This window comes from Lichenostomus cassidix, chromosome Z (assembly GCF_008360975.1).
Source record: "Lichenostomus cassidix isolate B80296 chromosome Z, HeHo_3.0, whole genome shotgun sequence".
Classification (NCBI taxonomy): Eukaryota; Metazoa; Chordata; class Aves; order Passeriformes; family Meliphagidae; genus Lichenostomus; species Lichenostomus cassidix.
Genome location: NC_139511.1, coordinates 28523961 through 28540846, shown reverse-complemented (window position 1 = coordinate 28540846; position 16886 = coordinate 28523961). Strand labels below are relative to the sequence as shown.

Sequence of the window (16886 nt, the reverse complement as noted above, 5' to 3'; positions counted from 1 at the left end):
AATAAGGAAGCAAAGTCAAAGAAAAAAGTAATTTTTGCAAGATTTTGTGTTGTCACACTTGGATGCTCTGAGGGAGAGTAACTAGGGAGATGTGATGAATGAACGAAGATGCATTTAATGAAGAAGCATTTTGCAAAGATCTTCTATTGCTGTGCCTAAGCTAGTATAAATATTGTAAGACAAGTGTCAACTGTAAAGCTCATTTTCCTTTTCTTGTGGTAGGTTAAAGCAGCAACAGGTGAACAGGTATCAGCAGAGGATCTTGGAGGGGCAGATCTTCACTGCAGGTTTAAAGAAATATTTTCCCAGAGTTAATTTCTTCCATATATTAGACTTCAGCTTCCCTCTCTCTTTCCCCTTCTCCCTTTCCCCTTCTCCCTTCCCCCTTTCTCTTACCCTTACCCTTTTCCCTTCCCCATGCCCCTCCCCTTGTGTTACTCTAGTTATGATTGTTTTCTTAATTTACTACTTTAAAATACTGACATGTCTGTTATACTGCAGCATCATGCCTCATATGGAGGACTTTAATACTGAGTGTTAATAGAATAATATGTATTGAGAAAGATTGTACATTTTGCAGATTGTATCTTACTGCCATGTATAATTAACTACAATTAAGATCAAAACAGCTTTCTCTTTTTGTAAAAAAATACCTGTTATCAAACAAAAAAAATCTGTACACTTTCAAGTTATACAATTGATAAAAAATTATGTATTACTGCACAGTAAGTTGTGTATTGCTGTATAATAAATGCTTATTTGTTACTTCAATTTACTGAAGTGAATAAAGAATTATGTTGAAGGGCAGTTAATGCCATTTTTGTAAACATGTTTTTCTTTATAATTCAAAGTGAATTTTTTCTGCATTTGAATAATGCTTGTTATATTTTATATTGTTACTTAGATTTTTTATTTCCTGCAGTTGCTATTTTGTTTCATGTCTGATAAATTGAAGGTACTATTTTAAAGGAAAGGTCAGGTGTTTTTTAAGTAATTTCATAATAAAACACAGAGAGCTGAATGGCTGCATCTGTATTTTGAAGGTCTTAGAAGGTTTAAAATTTGAAGTTTTCATTGCCTGATTTAAGGGTCTTTTTCCCCTAAGTATTCATATTATTATTGTTATTTATATACAGAAAATCTGGTGTAACAGATCATTATGCTTTGGATGACAATCATGCACTTCATCTAGCAAGAAAAGTTGTAAGAAGTTTGAATCTCCAGAAGAAAGTAGATGTAAGTGTGTAGAGTCTGGAAACACTGCATTGTTGAAATTAAGAACACTTTGCTTAGCCTGATTGATATAACACTTTATTTTATGTAACACATTTTGTCTATGACTTTACATATTTGAAAATGGAAATTGTGGTTCTTGTCCTTGAAGATTTCTCTGATGTTTCAGTTCTGCAATTACATTCCTGCTGTATTATTCCTAATAAAAGTATTTGGATTAAATGCAAGAATGAAACAACTAGAAGAATGCTTCAGACTCTTAGAATTGCACTTTTAGATTAATCCAGTCTTGCGAGATACTTAATGTGATTTTAAACCCACATGATCATTTCCATGGACTTAAAATTAGATACCTGGTAAAGCATCTTTTTGAGCAGACATTTTCTGTGATTATTAATGAGAAATTTAAAACTGAGGGGATAGACCTAAATCAATGTATTGTATTGATTTAAAAATTCCTTGTAGTAAATGGGGTGGATAGCATATGGGGGTGGAATTGCCTAATTTTATTTTAGTAAGAGGTAAGAGAGGGTGAATGGAAGCTGAAGGAAGGTAAGATGTATTCAGTTGTGTGACAAAAATCTTCACTGGTTTTTCAGAATGCTGCCTGCCTTAGGGGGCACAGGGGGAAAGTAAGCAAATAGGAGGACATGTCTAACTTTTGTATAAAATGGAAAAAGTGGAGCACATGTGAGGATATATGCAGGACTAGAAAAAAGGTGACTAGAAAAAAGGTAACTAGAAAAAAGTGTGGAACCATTAGCAACCTTCCCTTTAAGAAATTTGATCTTTATGCAAAATGACAAGTCAGTACAGGCATTTTGATGTGGCTGGTGAAGAGAAGTCTGTGGTCAAAGAAGTTGACAAATCAGTTGTTTTTTGAATTTTTAAGTCATAATGTGGGCTGATGGTTCCATTCTTGTGTAAATTGTTTTATTAAATTGCTATAGGTGACTATAGAACCATCAGAAGAGCCTTTATTTCCAGCTGATGAAATATATGGAATAGTTGGAGACCAGTTAAAAAGAAATTTTGATATCAAAGAGGTAAGAGTATTAATGCAAAATCCACATGCCCATACGTACGTGCGCCCATTTTCTTGCAGGCAGTCACTCTTCATATTGTCATAATTGATAATACCTGGTATGGGTACATGTTTCTTTATATTTTTGTCCAGCAGAGCCATTGCAGTGGCAGTGAGCTGTTAAAAGTATAATACTTTTTTGCTTTACTTCTAAGAAGGATGAGCAAGGATGAGAGATTGGTAAACATACTGAAAAAACTGACAGAAATGGGAGCTCCTCATTGGGAAAGCATTCTATAGATTTGCCCAGTGATGTGATGGCTTTCTTTTTTTGCTAATCCTGTGAAAGATCAATTGTTTGAAGATTTATGGAGTATAAGCACACCAAACAATTGAGCGTTCTCCCAGCTGCATACATAGACTATTGTACCCTACTGCAGGTCTAGTGTAACTATCTGCCTTGGAACCTTGGAATCTGAGCCCACGTACTTTCTCAAATTTTGCAAAGATCCCAAAAATTCAGAGCCTTTTTCACTGCTAGCCAAGTATGTATTTTAGGAAGAGTCTTAATATGTACCTCTCTTCAAATATTTGGCTGAAATTATTAGGATTTGCTTTGCATTAAGGAGAAAAAGAGACGAACAATTTCACTGAGTCTCATACATCACTCTCAAAAGTTGGAAAATTTGGGATTTATGTTCTTTTAAAGTTGAAATAAATATCTTCAGGCAAATCTCTTGCAGCAGTGGATCTGTATTTATAACAAATAGCTCTTTTGCATCACAGAGAAACCTCAAAGCAGCTCTTCATTATTTTTGTATGTTGCAAACTCAAGGCTAAAAATAATCATATCTCTAAGAAGGTGATGCATGAATGTAGGTTTTTTTCTTTACAAATGAGAGGCTATTGATTATTGTTTAATATAAGCAGAAGTTTTTCTTTGAAATTCAATTAATCAGGAAAACCTTCTTCCTGTGTAATTAAACTATTTTATTAGAATATTCTGAATCTTGAAATTCTATTTTTTACAAACACGTAGATAAATCACACTTAAGAAACTAAATGGGCTTTGCCTGTCATCCAAACTGTTTATATGATGGGCTGTTTGATGTTCTGTAAATGGAAAGATTGTATTTTTATTTATATGTTATCATGGTCTTTCTAAACCAATTAAAACCCATGAAGGATTAATAACTTAAAGGGTTTTTTTCCATTTTTTCTTAAGGTCATTGCTAGAATTGTAGACGGAAGTAGATTTGATGAATTCAAAGCCTTGTATGGGGATACTTTAGTTACAGGTAAGTAGAAATATAATTATTCTGTATATGTTCACACTGGTTTTATGGTTGGATTTATTCTGGCTCACCCACTGATATTTTTAATGATATTTGTCTTCAGAAGGATAGCAGTTTGTATTACTAGGGGAAAATCTTACCTGTATATGCTATGGAAAAAGAAATACATGTAGAAATTTACAAGTTAATCTTTCTCCTTTAGGATTTGCAAGAATTTTTGGTTACCCAGTAGGAATTATTGGAAACAATGGCGTTCTTTTCTCAGAGTCAGCAAAAAAGGTAAATAGATTATTAGTTTCTTTGCCATTGAAAAACAAAGTGATGGACAACTTGCTCTTGAAATGAGGAACTTTTTAAAATAGTGAAACAGAACTGTCTCCGCATTTTTCATGTAAATGTGAAACAGGTATAAACTTTAATAAGCTGTAAAAAGCAATTGATCTTATTTTAGAAACAGTGTTTGGTAGATTTTTCTGATGTGAAGAAGATAGGCCAATAGCAGAACAGCATACGAATTCATGTGCATATGGCACAGTTGAAAAAGTGTATTGTGAAACTTACAGCTGTTACAAGACAAACCTGTGCTGATTGCATCAAATACCCTGCTGGGAATTCCTATCCTCTAAACCAGAAAGTACTACAGAAAATCACATCATTGTTTTTTGTAATAAGTGGAAAATTTAAATCCTAGATTCCAGTACTCAGTTCATTGTTTTACCAGAGTATTAATTTTCATACTTTGCTGCAGCATCTCCTGGCTTGGAATAATGAGTGAAAACCTATGCAGTCTCTCAAAATCTGTGAGCTGTTTTGTGAATGAAGAGTCATCTATGAACAAATATTGTGATTTTATTACAGTTAATAGTACTTTACAGTTTGGACTTCAGGGAATGATTATGATAAAGCATATCTGGGTATGGCAAAGTGTTTGCCTTGGTCTATGTTGTTTGCTTTAGTTCTTTATTTTTTCAAGAAACAACTGTCAGTTGAATTTTTTGTCATAGCAATTATATATGCTAGTTTTGTTCTAACATGTTTCTCAAACTAATGGCGAGGAAATCAGTATTGCCAATATATGGAAAAAGGAAGCATTGCCGAGAGATATGGAGAAAGGAAGTAATTTTACTGGATTTACGGCTGTTATAAAATAACACATGAAATTGAGTTCCATGTGCTGAAGGAATATTTCCAGCTTGAAGCACTGCAGTAAATGACTTTTTTTTCATCTAACATTTGTTTTAACAGTTTTTTCCAAGTAGAAAAAACTCTTGTAATATTTCTAATACTCTTCAGTATTTTTCTAACAATTTAGTGCTGTAACTTTTTTTCCTAACAAATAAAAAAATTTAAGGAATCTTCATTTTCTGACTTTTACTGGCATATCAATACTGTAAAAGGAAGTGGTCAAATTTCAGTTGCCTCACTTCTAGAGAAACCTTTGTCCATGATGGTGCTTCTATAAGCAACATACTCAAGCAGTACTCCTTTCTTTTCTTTGCATTTTTGTAATGAGTTGTTGCACATTTTTCCCATGATCATTGCTATTCTATTCACTTGCTTCTCTGAAGAAGATTATACTTTGTTATTTTCTCTCTTTTTTCTTTTTATAACCTTTCCAGGTTTTATATACTGAAGAGGTTAGATGTTTTCTCAGTTGTTGTGCTACATAACCTTGTTTATTTTGTTCACCACCAAATGTATAAATAACCCAAGGAACTTTATTGATTTAGATTATTTCTAGTTGAAAAAGAAGTTTGGAATCTACTATTTGCTAGGAAGTTGGTCTTTTGCTAGTAAATAGGGAGAGGGCAACTGCCCCCAGGAAAAGGAGAAAATACTACAACAATTGGCAGGCCCATGAGTAAATAATGCATGTGGGCCTTTCCCAGTTTCAGAGAATGCTTTTATTTTGTGCAGAAAACAGGGAGATACCTTTATCTGACTGTTTTGATTTCTCTAACATAGTCTCACCAAACATGATGTCAAATGTCCCACTGAAGCTGTCCATTGTTTAACTGCACATTGACTGAGTCACAGCAGTTGAGCTTTTCGGTATTAATAGTAATGCGTTTCAAGGGTATCATTTCTGCTTACCCATGGGCTCACACATTTTTGGAAATCTTCTTGTGCTACAGTGATGCACATTTTGCAGTTGACTTTGGATGAAGGAGGAGTAATGTAGCACTTCCTGATGGAAATAATCTGGTGGACTTCAGTGGAAGGACTTAGCACAGACTTCAGAAAGCTGGTAATGATAGCTTCACTTGTCCAACTTTTAATGGCTTACTCTTTTCTTTTTTTCTTTTTTTTCCTCTCCACAGGGTACACATTTTATCCAGTTGTGTTGCCAGAGAAATATTCCCCTTGTGTTTTTGCAGAATATTACAGGTGAATAAGATCGATATTTTGAGGTTTCACTGTGTTGTAGACTTTGCTGTTAACTGTTGAGGCTGTGTTCTAGACAGCTTGTTGTGTGCTTTGTAGTACCTACATCTCCAGCCTGTTTGGAAATCAGCCTATCAGCAGGTGGTGAAAGCCTTGCCTTACAATTTGCTCTTCAGTTCTTTTGCATGTGCTGTGAAGCACGTAGTATGACATATGGCACAGTATTATAATACAAAGCTGGTGAGCCTTTTGTTCATGTTGTGTTTCTTTAGGTTTCATGGTTGGCAGAGAATACGAGGCTGGAGGGATAGCAAAAGATGGTGCCAAGATGGTAACTGCTGTAGCTTGTGCCAGTGTCCCTAAAATAACGGTCATTATTGGTGGCTCTTATGGAGCTGGAAACTATGGGATGTGTGGAAGAGCATATAGGTAAGTGTTGCTTCATATTATGACAGCAGATAGGAATAATTTAAGAGAGCATAACCCTGAAGTACCATTCTGAAAAAACATCTGAACTCTTGAAGAAGTTGTGCTATTTGGAAAATAAAACAGTTCTCAGTAAATATGTTCATAAGTAAATAACAGCCTGAAATTTGTAGAGACTGGAAAGTCTCATGATTCACCTTGAATCAGGTGATGGAGGAGACCTTCTAGCATATAAACCTGTTCACATTCTTTTCTCCCATTTCAGTTCTTGGTGGAAAAACTGTGAAGTCCTAAATAATCATTGGGCAGTATAGGGTGGTCCTTTATTCTGCATTCATAGGAAGAGTGTATCAGCTTGTGTAAAAAATCCTTATTCACAACAAAGAGCTTGTTTTTATGAGTCAGGTTTGTAGAACCCCTAAAGATTTTTTGGTTGACTGTTTGGACATGACTTACGTGATTTTTTGAATTTCATTTTTCAAGATCCCTGATACTAATGAAGTTATTTGGGATGTTTAGGAGAAAATTTCCTGTGGGCTGCGGATGTGACCTAAAGAGACTCAAGAAAAAGAAATTTTCAAGGTGTTTGAATAATAGAAATGAACAAAATTTTTGCATTTTCAAGCATGATGCTGCAAGTGCTAAAGTATTTTAATGTACCTTTTTAAAAAAAAACAATATATTGTAATACTGTTGTGCATAGAAACAAATTCTTAGCCTAGTGTGAATTAGTGTTTCTAGTAAATATGGCAATGTCTTACCTCAATGTTTAATATGTATTTTTTCAGTCCAAGATTTTTATATATGTGGCCAAATGCTCGCATATCGGTGATGGGAGGGGAACAAGCTGCAACTGTTCTAGCTACAATAGCTAAGGACCAAAAAGCAAGGGAGGGAAAACAGGTACATCTTTCTTCATTCTTCTGTAGTGAAGTCATTATCATTTACTCTTTCATTGGAGTTGGTCACTTTGTGGGCTAGGAAAGGGTGCAAGAGAGTGCGACACCAGTGAACTATCCCAATGCCACCTGGTGCACTGGCAAACATGAAGCATTTGTGAAATGTTATTGCTTACTTCTTTGAAATGGGAAGATCACTCCTAAGATTTCTTATCTTTGCTTAAAAAGAGGAGTATTTCATATACCTTCATATTTTTGTGCTTTGTGCACCAAGTTACTAGTTCTACCCAAGATAAGCAACTAAGAATCCTCCTTGGTTTGGGAGCATGAAGAGGAATGTGTCAGGATAAAGTGTTTTTCCAATTGTTATGAAGGTGGCAGTTTTAGAGAAAGTTGATCTTCAATTGATTCTGTGACTGAGAATTATGAAGCTCGTAACAGCAGAAGTCTGGAGAGGTTTGGAAAGGTTTTTGCTCATTTCAACATTTTAATTGAAAATTAGTGGTATTTTGTTTAATAATATTTAATAGTTTCTCTGCACACTCTTTTCTGCTGAATTGGTTTTTTTAATTACAATGTTTATGGTAATGGTAGTGCCTTGATACCATAAGAACTGGTTTTATTGTGATGTTCTAAAGTTCTTGATATTTATCATGAATAGTTAATCACAGTAGTGAAGCAATATGAATGTGTTATCTCAACATTATCCCTTTTCAACCCTTGACTTGTTCTTTCTGTGGGTAGAATATAATCAACCTCATCTCTGTCTGTCTTAATTTCCCAAAAACATGATACCTAGAAAGAATTTAAAGAAAAATAAGTAGTAGTTAAATGTCAAAAAAAATGTGTTAGAAACGTGAAAATTTTCTGAATTACAGTGACCAGTCTGGATCATAGAGAAAACCCAGTGTTAGAATAGTACAGACTCGCTTTATTTAAAAATCTTGCCAAAGGCAACCCCAATTTTTTTCAGTACAGTAGCTTCAGTAATTTTTTGAGTGCTTGTAACTGATTACTCTTGCACTCAGTTAAATATGTGTTTATTCTCCTTTTTCCACCCACTAGTTTTGAAAACTGCTATTTTAATTTTATTGTCAAACATGCAAAATTGATAATTGTGTGCTAAAAGAGTAAAAAACTTTGGGGAGATCATTTAGGCAGTTTCTTCATGTTGATGCTGCCTATAAAGCTCTGCTATTATTGTAGAAGAAAATATTAAAAAATATTTTATCTGTGTTGTTTGTTTGCCTGTTTTTTTAGCTGTCTGAGGCAGATGAAGCAGCTTTGAAGGAGCCAATCATTAGGAGGTTTGAGGAGGAAGGAAACCCTTATTATTCCAGTGCAAGGTAACATATAAATAACTATTCTAAAACTTACTTGTAATCATAGAACTTAACATCTAACTCTTGATATTAAAGAACATCAGAACAGAGCAATCAGAAACAAAGATTGTGTCTGATGTATGTTGAAACCAATGTCTTGTCTGTCTTATCTCTGAGACCTGGTAACATGAACTGTTCCAGAGGACAGCATACACTTGCAGGAATTATTCTGCTGGTTCTGTGAGTAATTATGTGGTAGCATGGAATTTATATGTTATCTGTTTTATTCTGGGTAAGGTTTCTATCATTCTCCCCCCGTGTAGTATCTGGTCACCTTTCTAAAGTCTGGTGAACAATGTAGAGAGTGGCTGCATGTGTGTTAGGAGGAATTCATTTTAGTGGGATCCTGCAAATAGAAGAGGCCAGTGGAAAAGGAGCTAGCAGTTTCAGGAAGACCTGAAGCTGTTGGCAAATTTCAGGTCATGATCATGGTAGGTGATTATATTGGATGATACCAATTTGTGTAGAGCTTTAGCTGATGGATTGCTGAGAAGTTTGGAAGGGTGAACTTCCAAAGAGAGATTCCCTGTGGGAAACTGTCCTTAATGATAGATGAGCTGATTGGAGCTGGCAAAGAACTTTCCTTAAAGCACAAGAGCTCTTCATTCCAGTGTGCACAAAATCCAGCATGGCAGGCTGTAAACTGGCATGGCTGAGCAAGGATTTGCTCCTCAAACTGAGTAAGAAGTAAATGTACACCAACAGGAAACAGGGACAGGTGACCAGGAAAGAGCTCCTTCTTCATGATCAGAAGTAAAACATGAAATTACTGTTAACTTTTTCTGTAGGAATAGTGGAATATACTTCACTGAAATATTCTTACCTGGGCAGTCTACATTAATTTTAATGTTTAATCAAATTAATACCTTCATCAGGCTTGATCTTTAACAGGAGGTAAAAGAAATAACCTAAAAAGTTCAGCAGCTGACCTTGTGCTCTAAGGCAAGAAAGAAAAATGAAAAAAATGTGTATTACCATTTTTTGTAACTGGATTTTAAGGAGAAGAATTTTCCACTGGTTAATATAATAGAAGTTTAAAAATTAGTCAAACTCTTCATAGTTAAAATTAATCCTGACCCCAGAGGAGAAGATGAATAATGTGACTTTTTTTTTTACATTTGCATTTTTCTGTATGTACACTGGAAAAAATCAGATTCTTTGTACTCATGATTTATTTAATATTCAATATGTTAGGTATATTAGGAATATAAAAACGTGCCCTCTCCCAAAAAGCAACAAATGACTGTCAGTATTTACAACAGTAAGTTACTTATCTGTAAGAAAGTAGTTTTACGTCACATTAAGACTAGCATTAAAAAATAATACATTTAAAATTTTTAATAATGTCCAGTAATTTTTAGACATGAAACTTGAGTGTTTAATACCAGCTTTGTGCTCTCTGATGAATAACTTTTACCAGTTTATGTTTTCAGAATATTTGCCCATTTTGTGAAATTAGGTTGCAAATCTAGAAGTCATCCCAGTAAATAGCTTTAATTTGCCCAGCCTAAGCATTAGAAAGTGCTTTTAGTGCTAGGTGACCTGTCATTTATTTCAAAAAGCAGGGTAGTTATGCACTTCTTACTGTGCTTGTAGCTTGGAAAGGAAATGTGACGTGCACAGATATGAGTTGGCTGAGAACTAGCGTGGGTCTGGATTGCCTGTGGTTGGGTTTATGGGATGCTGCACTCAAGATAATAAGCCCAGCTGAGACATGAAGTCAAATGTCACAGCTGAAATCCCACTGAGGCTCATCTGGCTATAAGCAATGAAAGTGAAATGCCTCTTTTCACAAAGGAGTGCTTTTGACAACAGTGTGTGACTGGCTAAGGTCAAAACAGTCTGGCTGGTTTCTCTCACTCTTCAGTTCAAACAGGTGCAGTCTGCATTGTCTAGGAGCTTTTAATTGCTCTCTGCTGTCTCCTAGAGTTAATTGGGTATTTTGGTGGATATACTCATGTTTCCTGCCCTTTTGTGCTTTTTTGCATTATTTAATTCCTAAGCAAGATCTCAGATCAATAGTTTGGAAGTTCTCGTTACTGTGGAGTAGGCTGCCCAAGCAGAAACAAAGAGATGAAGTAGGATTACAGTCTTTGCAGCAAGTAGTGTACTTAAAGGGAAGGATGAACCTTGCATCTTGGAGACAACCCTTTCCTCAGCCAACATCAGCAGCTACTTATTAGCAAGCATTTGCTGTAATTCAGTGAGAAGTAATCTCTTCCCTTTGCTCTAAAGGGTGCTTTCTGTTTGGTTCCAAGCATGGTAAAAAATAGTTGATTGTCAACGAAATGTCAGGGTGCTGTATTGAAACTGAATGTGGATGGCCTTTGTTGTAAGATCGCTCCACCAAAAAGGTCAGCAAAGAAACTCCAACAAACAACTCTGCATTTCTGAGAGAAAAAAAAATGATAGATGGGCACAAAGACTTGTCTGTATTGCTGCTTTTGTGCAGCCAGTTTGGAGGCTCCCTCACGCTCTCCTCCTGCCTAGTGTCTGCCTCACCCTTAATGTCCTTTGAGATTGATGTGACCCTTCCACCTGACTTCATTAGGCTTTTAGCAGTAATAAGGAGAGAGAAGGAAAATGCCCTAATGATCTTAAAATACAAGCAAATATCCCTATTTACTCTGTTTATGTAATTTTGCTTAGAAGTGATAACTTGCTGTAGGTACAAGATGTCTATACTGTTCCCTGCAGCTGTATTTTCTAATCAGACTTTAACCAATTTTTTGATTAGAACCTTTCACAATAAGCAGTCTTAATTAATGGCAGTCATTAGGCAGCACCCTTTTTAATGAATTAATTTGCTCACAGGTTTCTTAAAAGATTTCAGTGGTTTGCATCTTAACAAATTACACAAGCATTTTACTTTAGGCAGCTTCATTTCTTTTACTCACACTATCGGTCTTACTGATATTTTGTGAGTGTAGTGTGACTCATGTTCCAGCAATGGGGTTTTAATAGATAGTTTAATTATTAATGTTACATCCCAATAGAGAATGTAGTTTTCTTTAAACAAAGAGAAGCAGAAGCCGGGGATGACCATACAAAAGCTTGACTTCCATGCAACATAAAATCTCTATGGTTGTCAATGTAAGTTAATTGTGTTGTTACAAAAAAAGAAAAAAAAATCTGCCATTAAAATGTGTCTCATGTATGTAAGTGCTTATTACAGTGATAATCAGTATGAACTTGGGTCTGTGAGTGTCACAACTACTGTAGTGCAAGACTTCCTAAACCAAAATTTTATTTTCACTCCCAAGAAAGAAACAGCCTGATTTTGCCCAGTTAACTGCAAAATCTCCCCTTCTCCAGACCCTTTCTTCTTCTGTACTTCAGTTTTGCTCTTGTGCCCCATTTAGTTTAACAGTCTCCTGCTTGGGAAGCTGCACCATGATACGATACATTTACAGCTGAGCATTCTTTCTGAGCTGGGCATCCTTCTTCTTCTCTATCTAATAACTGGAGAACATTCTTCTAGAGCTCAGCCTCAACCCTTGTGCCTGACCTTATTAAAGGTGTCTTCCACTGCAATTCCATTTTGTACATCATGGGATAGATGCACGTATTTGCTGTAAAATAAAAAGCATACATTGTCAGTCTCTTAGTATTTTTATCTGATTTGATGAATATTACTTTCACAGCAAATGGCAAAATAAAGCAAAGATGGAAAACACTCAGAAGTGTCTGCTGCTGCCTTAAGCTTATCAGCATGTAATTATGTGCAGTTTGCAGTCCTCTTGTGGGGGGCGGCTGTCACATTTAGGGCTGAAAGAAGAGTGCAAAATACATTGTTTCTTGTCTAAAAGACTTTGCTAAATTGTTTTCCAAACAAGAGGAAATTTGCAGATGTTACTTCAGTTAGAAAGGAAAGGCTGTGCCTTCTCTTGGTAGAGTCGATTTTTGCTCCCTATTCACAGCTGTTTTAAGTATTTTTAAATTTTCCACAGACAAAGAATTAAGCATTAACCAACACTGAAGTAAGTTCACAAAGAATGCAAAATAGGTCTCTCTAGGGAAAGATGGGATGGAGGAGAAACATCCCTGGCTTAACCAAAGATACTATGCGTATGTTCTGCAGATGCTGGTTAAAGTATGTGTTTAAGTGAGACTGGGTTTCAATAAGCAATGTGGTATCTTGTTTAAATATTCTCCTGGGTGAATAACAATATTTACAGTTTCATGGCCTGCTGGGGGTTTCAGCTTGGATTTTAATTTAGGTGGGATGGAGCTGTCATTGAGAAGTGATGCCACAATATATCTTAATTTTTGGATAATATCAAAGAGGCTATTTACAAGTGTTGGTGGTTTTGGGGACCTGGGAATTTGGCAGTTGCTCATTTACAATTTAATTGCCTTCAGACCTGTGCTGAGGAGGGTAGTCTCTTCCAGTTGTTTAGAAATTTACTTAATTGAAACATAAATAAAAGAAATTTTATTTGGTCTGGCTGAGATGGAGTTCATTTCCCATAGCAGCCCTCACAGTGCTGTGCTTTGCATTAGTAGCTACAGACGTGCTGGTAACACAGCAGTGCCTTGGCTGCTACAGAGCAGTGCTGGACAGCACCAGCCTCTCTCTCCAGCATTTTCCCCCCAGAAGGATTCTGGGGTGGGCAAGATCCTGGGAGGGGACACAACTAGGCCAGCTGACACAAGTTAGCCAAAGAGATATTCCATAGCATGTGACCTCAGCTCAGTTAAAAAAGCTAAGGAAAGGAGGAGAAAGGTGAAACATTCATTATTAACATGCAACTGCCACACGTGCTAAGTCCCTGCTTACTGGGAAGTGGCCAGACATGACTTGCTGATGGGAAGTAGAGAATAAAATTGTTTGGTTTTTTTCTCTTTGTGTGCATGCAGACTTTCACTTATGCTTTAGTAAACTGCCGTATCTCAACCTATGAGTCATTTCCATCTTATTTTCTCTCCCCTGTCCAGCTTGGAAGGGGGAGTGGCAGAGTGGCTTCCTGGTCACCTGGCGTCCAACAAAAGTCAGCCCACCACAGAAATTCTGGAAATACTTGAAATTTATTCTGCCTTTTTAATGATGACAGAATAAACGTGTATTATCCTCATCTGGCAGTTGAATTAACCTGAAATAATGATGTAAATAACGTAATAGTGTAAATAATGATGTGACATAATCCTTAAAGTGCAGGCATTCTTAATAAAAGAAAAGTCATTCTCCACGTGAACATCAACAAGCAAAGAGGGTTTTTTTCTTTAAGGTGATGACTCAGATTAAGTGTGAAGAATCTATTTAAAATATGTAGATTTGACATTCTTCACTTATCTAAAATGTGTACTTTGTTCTAGAAGACAAATTCCAGAGAGTAATGCAGACTAGTCTATTGCATTGATGATCAGCGTGAATTGACTCCATTGTTTTAAGTATAATTTAGGTCTTTACTCCTCTTTCTTTAATATAAACCATTTCCAGTTTCATGGGCTTGAAAGTATACCAGCTGTGTATGTTAATTTCCTTTAATTATTAAAAGTTTTGGTTTGTTATGTTCCTGTTTTTTCTCTAGATTATGGGATGACGGAATTATTGATCCAGCTGACACAAGACTGGTTTTGGGCCTGAGTCTCAGTGCTGCATTAAATGCACCTACAAAGAAGACAGAATTTGGAGTTTTCAGGATGTAAACTTTAATGTGTGATCATCAGAATTACTTCTGTATATTTTATTTGGGGCTGGACAGCACACTAACTACAATGTCTCAGTGATTAAAAATAAAGATTTGTATGATGCTATTTTTAATGAAACTTTCATCATTATTTTCACTGACTGTAATTGTCACACAGTGCTTCAGTTTTTTGAAAGTGATTTGAGATTAGTCACTTAAGTGCTTATATAACTGCATTGCATTAATAAATTGCAGGTTCTGGCTTATACCTAATGTTTGACAAGAAACTATTGATACTGTCTCTTATATAAATAAATGTGCAAAAGAAGCTCCACATTTGGTGCTTATCAGCTCCTTTGTTTCTTTTAATTCTTCTTTGTATGTCTCCTGTAAATGCAAAATATTTTTGCAATGCAACAAAGAAAAACCCAGATTGGCTAGTAAATAATTTTTGTGAAAGGGGAGTGCTGTAAGGGCAGGCAGGGAGTTCAACACAGCATGAAATTACAGATTTAACATGGTTGTTATCTTGTCCTGTCTCTGGCTTTCATCCAAAAAACATTGTTTTTCTGTATGGTGCCCTGAAATCAAAACAACTATTGAACCTGATGGATGCATAATGTTTTCTGGAAGAGCCGGGAATTGTGTGCTGGTATCTGTGGGAGGAGAAGGTTACTGAAAGCACTTCTGAGGACAGGGGTTGGCTGCAAAGGTGTTTAAACATTTTGGTATGTGGTCCTTCTGGTAATTTTGGTTTCACAGAGTGTCCTTTTTACAAGGATCAATCCTTCACTCAGAGGAGAAGCCTGAAATCCACTGACTTAAGAAGCATTGAGATGCTAGAGTGCTTTGGTTATTATGATTTGTTTAGGATAGCTTGTTGGAGTGTAAAGTTTTTCAAGAATTCAGTATCTGTCATTTAATTTGTTCTGTTCAGAAACACTGCACCTTGTAGAAACTAAATACTGTTCTGTCTGGGAATAGGAAGGTGATCTTATTTTACCTAGCTTTGCTCTACAGGTGCCCAGATAGCCATTGCCAGAAATATTCTTAACTGAGACTCAAATCCAAGAAGAGCCAGTGTACATGAATAGAGGTCCTATGCTGTGCTGGCCTGTGGGGAAAGACTGCTAAGAGAAGTGGTCATCCTGGGTAAGATGCTAGGTGTAATCTTCCTAGGCTTGAGTGGAGAGGAGTTCCCATTGGACCCAGGAGGAGGATGGAAAATCTGCTATCTACCAGCCTTGCCAGCGGTGTCTCAGGCAGATGCAAAAGAGAAAATTAAATAATCTTTGGAATGGGGATGCTCAATGTATAATACAGGCAGCCTAGCATATGTTGAGCTGTGTGGTCTCTGGCACACCTTTGTGTTGCAGTAAAAGAGCAGTTTTCCCTCTCTTTTTACTGACATCTCCTTTTAGTATAGCCAAAGCCTGGCATGTTCTGCACCCCTAGAAAGATTACTTCTGTAGGTCTGCATTGCCATGCTCATATGCATGTTCTTAGTATATTAAATAAATATTCAGCAGAGAATAACAGTTTAAAATACCACCAACTAGGCACAGAACTGTGCTTTTGTGCTACTGATTCTTGTTCTTGGCTGACCACACAAATTTGTGGAACTCAAGACTCAAGATTTATTTTATCCTGCAAGTATAGTGAAATTATCCATGGTTAGTAGGCTTCTGGAATGCCTTTATCCTACTTTTAAATACAGATTTATATGTAAACACAAATATATAGCTATAGATATAGATATATAGATATATAGATATATAGATACAGATACATATATAGATATAGATATATTTAATATAATCAGGGAGGAAAAGAGCTTCAGACCCTGAAATGCTGTTAGTGGCTTCCAATAAGAAGAAACTGTATTTTCTCCTACTCGGGTTGAACAATCAGTTCAGGTGCTTGTTGTCTCTCTGTTCTTACTTACGGGGGTCACTTTCCCTGACTGTCACTCCCAAAGCCATAAGGAGTACTGCCTGTTTCTGCTAAGAAATCTGATCTCTTCTGAATAAGGTTTTAATTTTTAATATATTGTTTTAATTACACTGGTAATTAAATCATGCCAAGTTGGAGACAGGGACAGGTAATCCTGGGATACAGATAATAGAAGCAGGTGTGTTTGGAAGGGTTCTGCAGAATGGTAACTCCCTCTTGTTATATTTGAAAATACAGTTCTTCACATTTGTCAAAATTTCTTCCTCTGAATATGTACGCAAGCAAAGTCAAAACACATCTGTGAATAAATAGGAGTGTTCTACCTTACTAATACTTAGCTCTGGAAACATGTTAAGCAAATGAAATCAATCATCACAGGCTGAGCATCCTGTCAGCATGATCTGGCTAGCAGCTGCTACCAAGCAGGATCTTCAGTGCAGAACAGCATTTCAGAGAGTCACTAGTGGTTATCTCTCCTCCACTGTACAACTATTTTGGAAAAGCTTTTGCATGCTGCCATGCTGTGTTCTGTATGGGGCACTGACTGTATGCATTACCCCTCATGTGTGATGGTGTTCTGATCACTGAGGTCGTCTCTTGCTGCCCGGAGGTTTGCTGTAAAACAAGAGTTTTCTGTGGAGCCAGCAGGAGTAAGCAGT

At 36.3% G+C, this 16886-nt stretch overlaps 1 protein-coding gene across 1 annotated transcript in view; it reads left to right on the top strand.

The window, feature by feature from the left end:
* MCCC2 (methylcrotonyl-CoA carboxylase subunit 2) overlaps positions 1–14401 on the top strand; it is a 35401-nt gene extending 21000 nt beyond the window's left edge. The window contains exons 8-17 of the mRNA XM_085042615.1: positions 223–287; positions 1137–1236; positions 2184–2279; positions 3483–3555; positions 3755–3831; positions 5874–5940; positions 6210–6366; positions 7152–7266; positions 8523–8608; positions 14176–14401. Of these exons, the coding sequence (XP_084898741.1) occupies positions 223–287; positions 1137–1236; positions 2184–2279; positions 3483–3555; positions 3755–3831; positions 5874–5940; positions 6210–6366; positions 7152–7266; positions 8523–8608; positions 14176–14293 (954 nt within the window). The 3' untranslated portion in view covers positions 14294–14401. The remainder of the gene's footprint in view (positions 1–222; positions 288–1136; positions 1237–2183; positions 2280–3482; positions 3556–3754; positions 3832–5873; positions 5941–6209; positions 6367–7151; positions 7267–8522; positions 8609–14175) is intronic.
* Positions 14402–16886: the final 2485 nt, after the last annotated feature.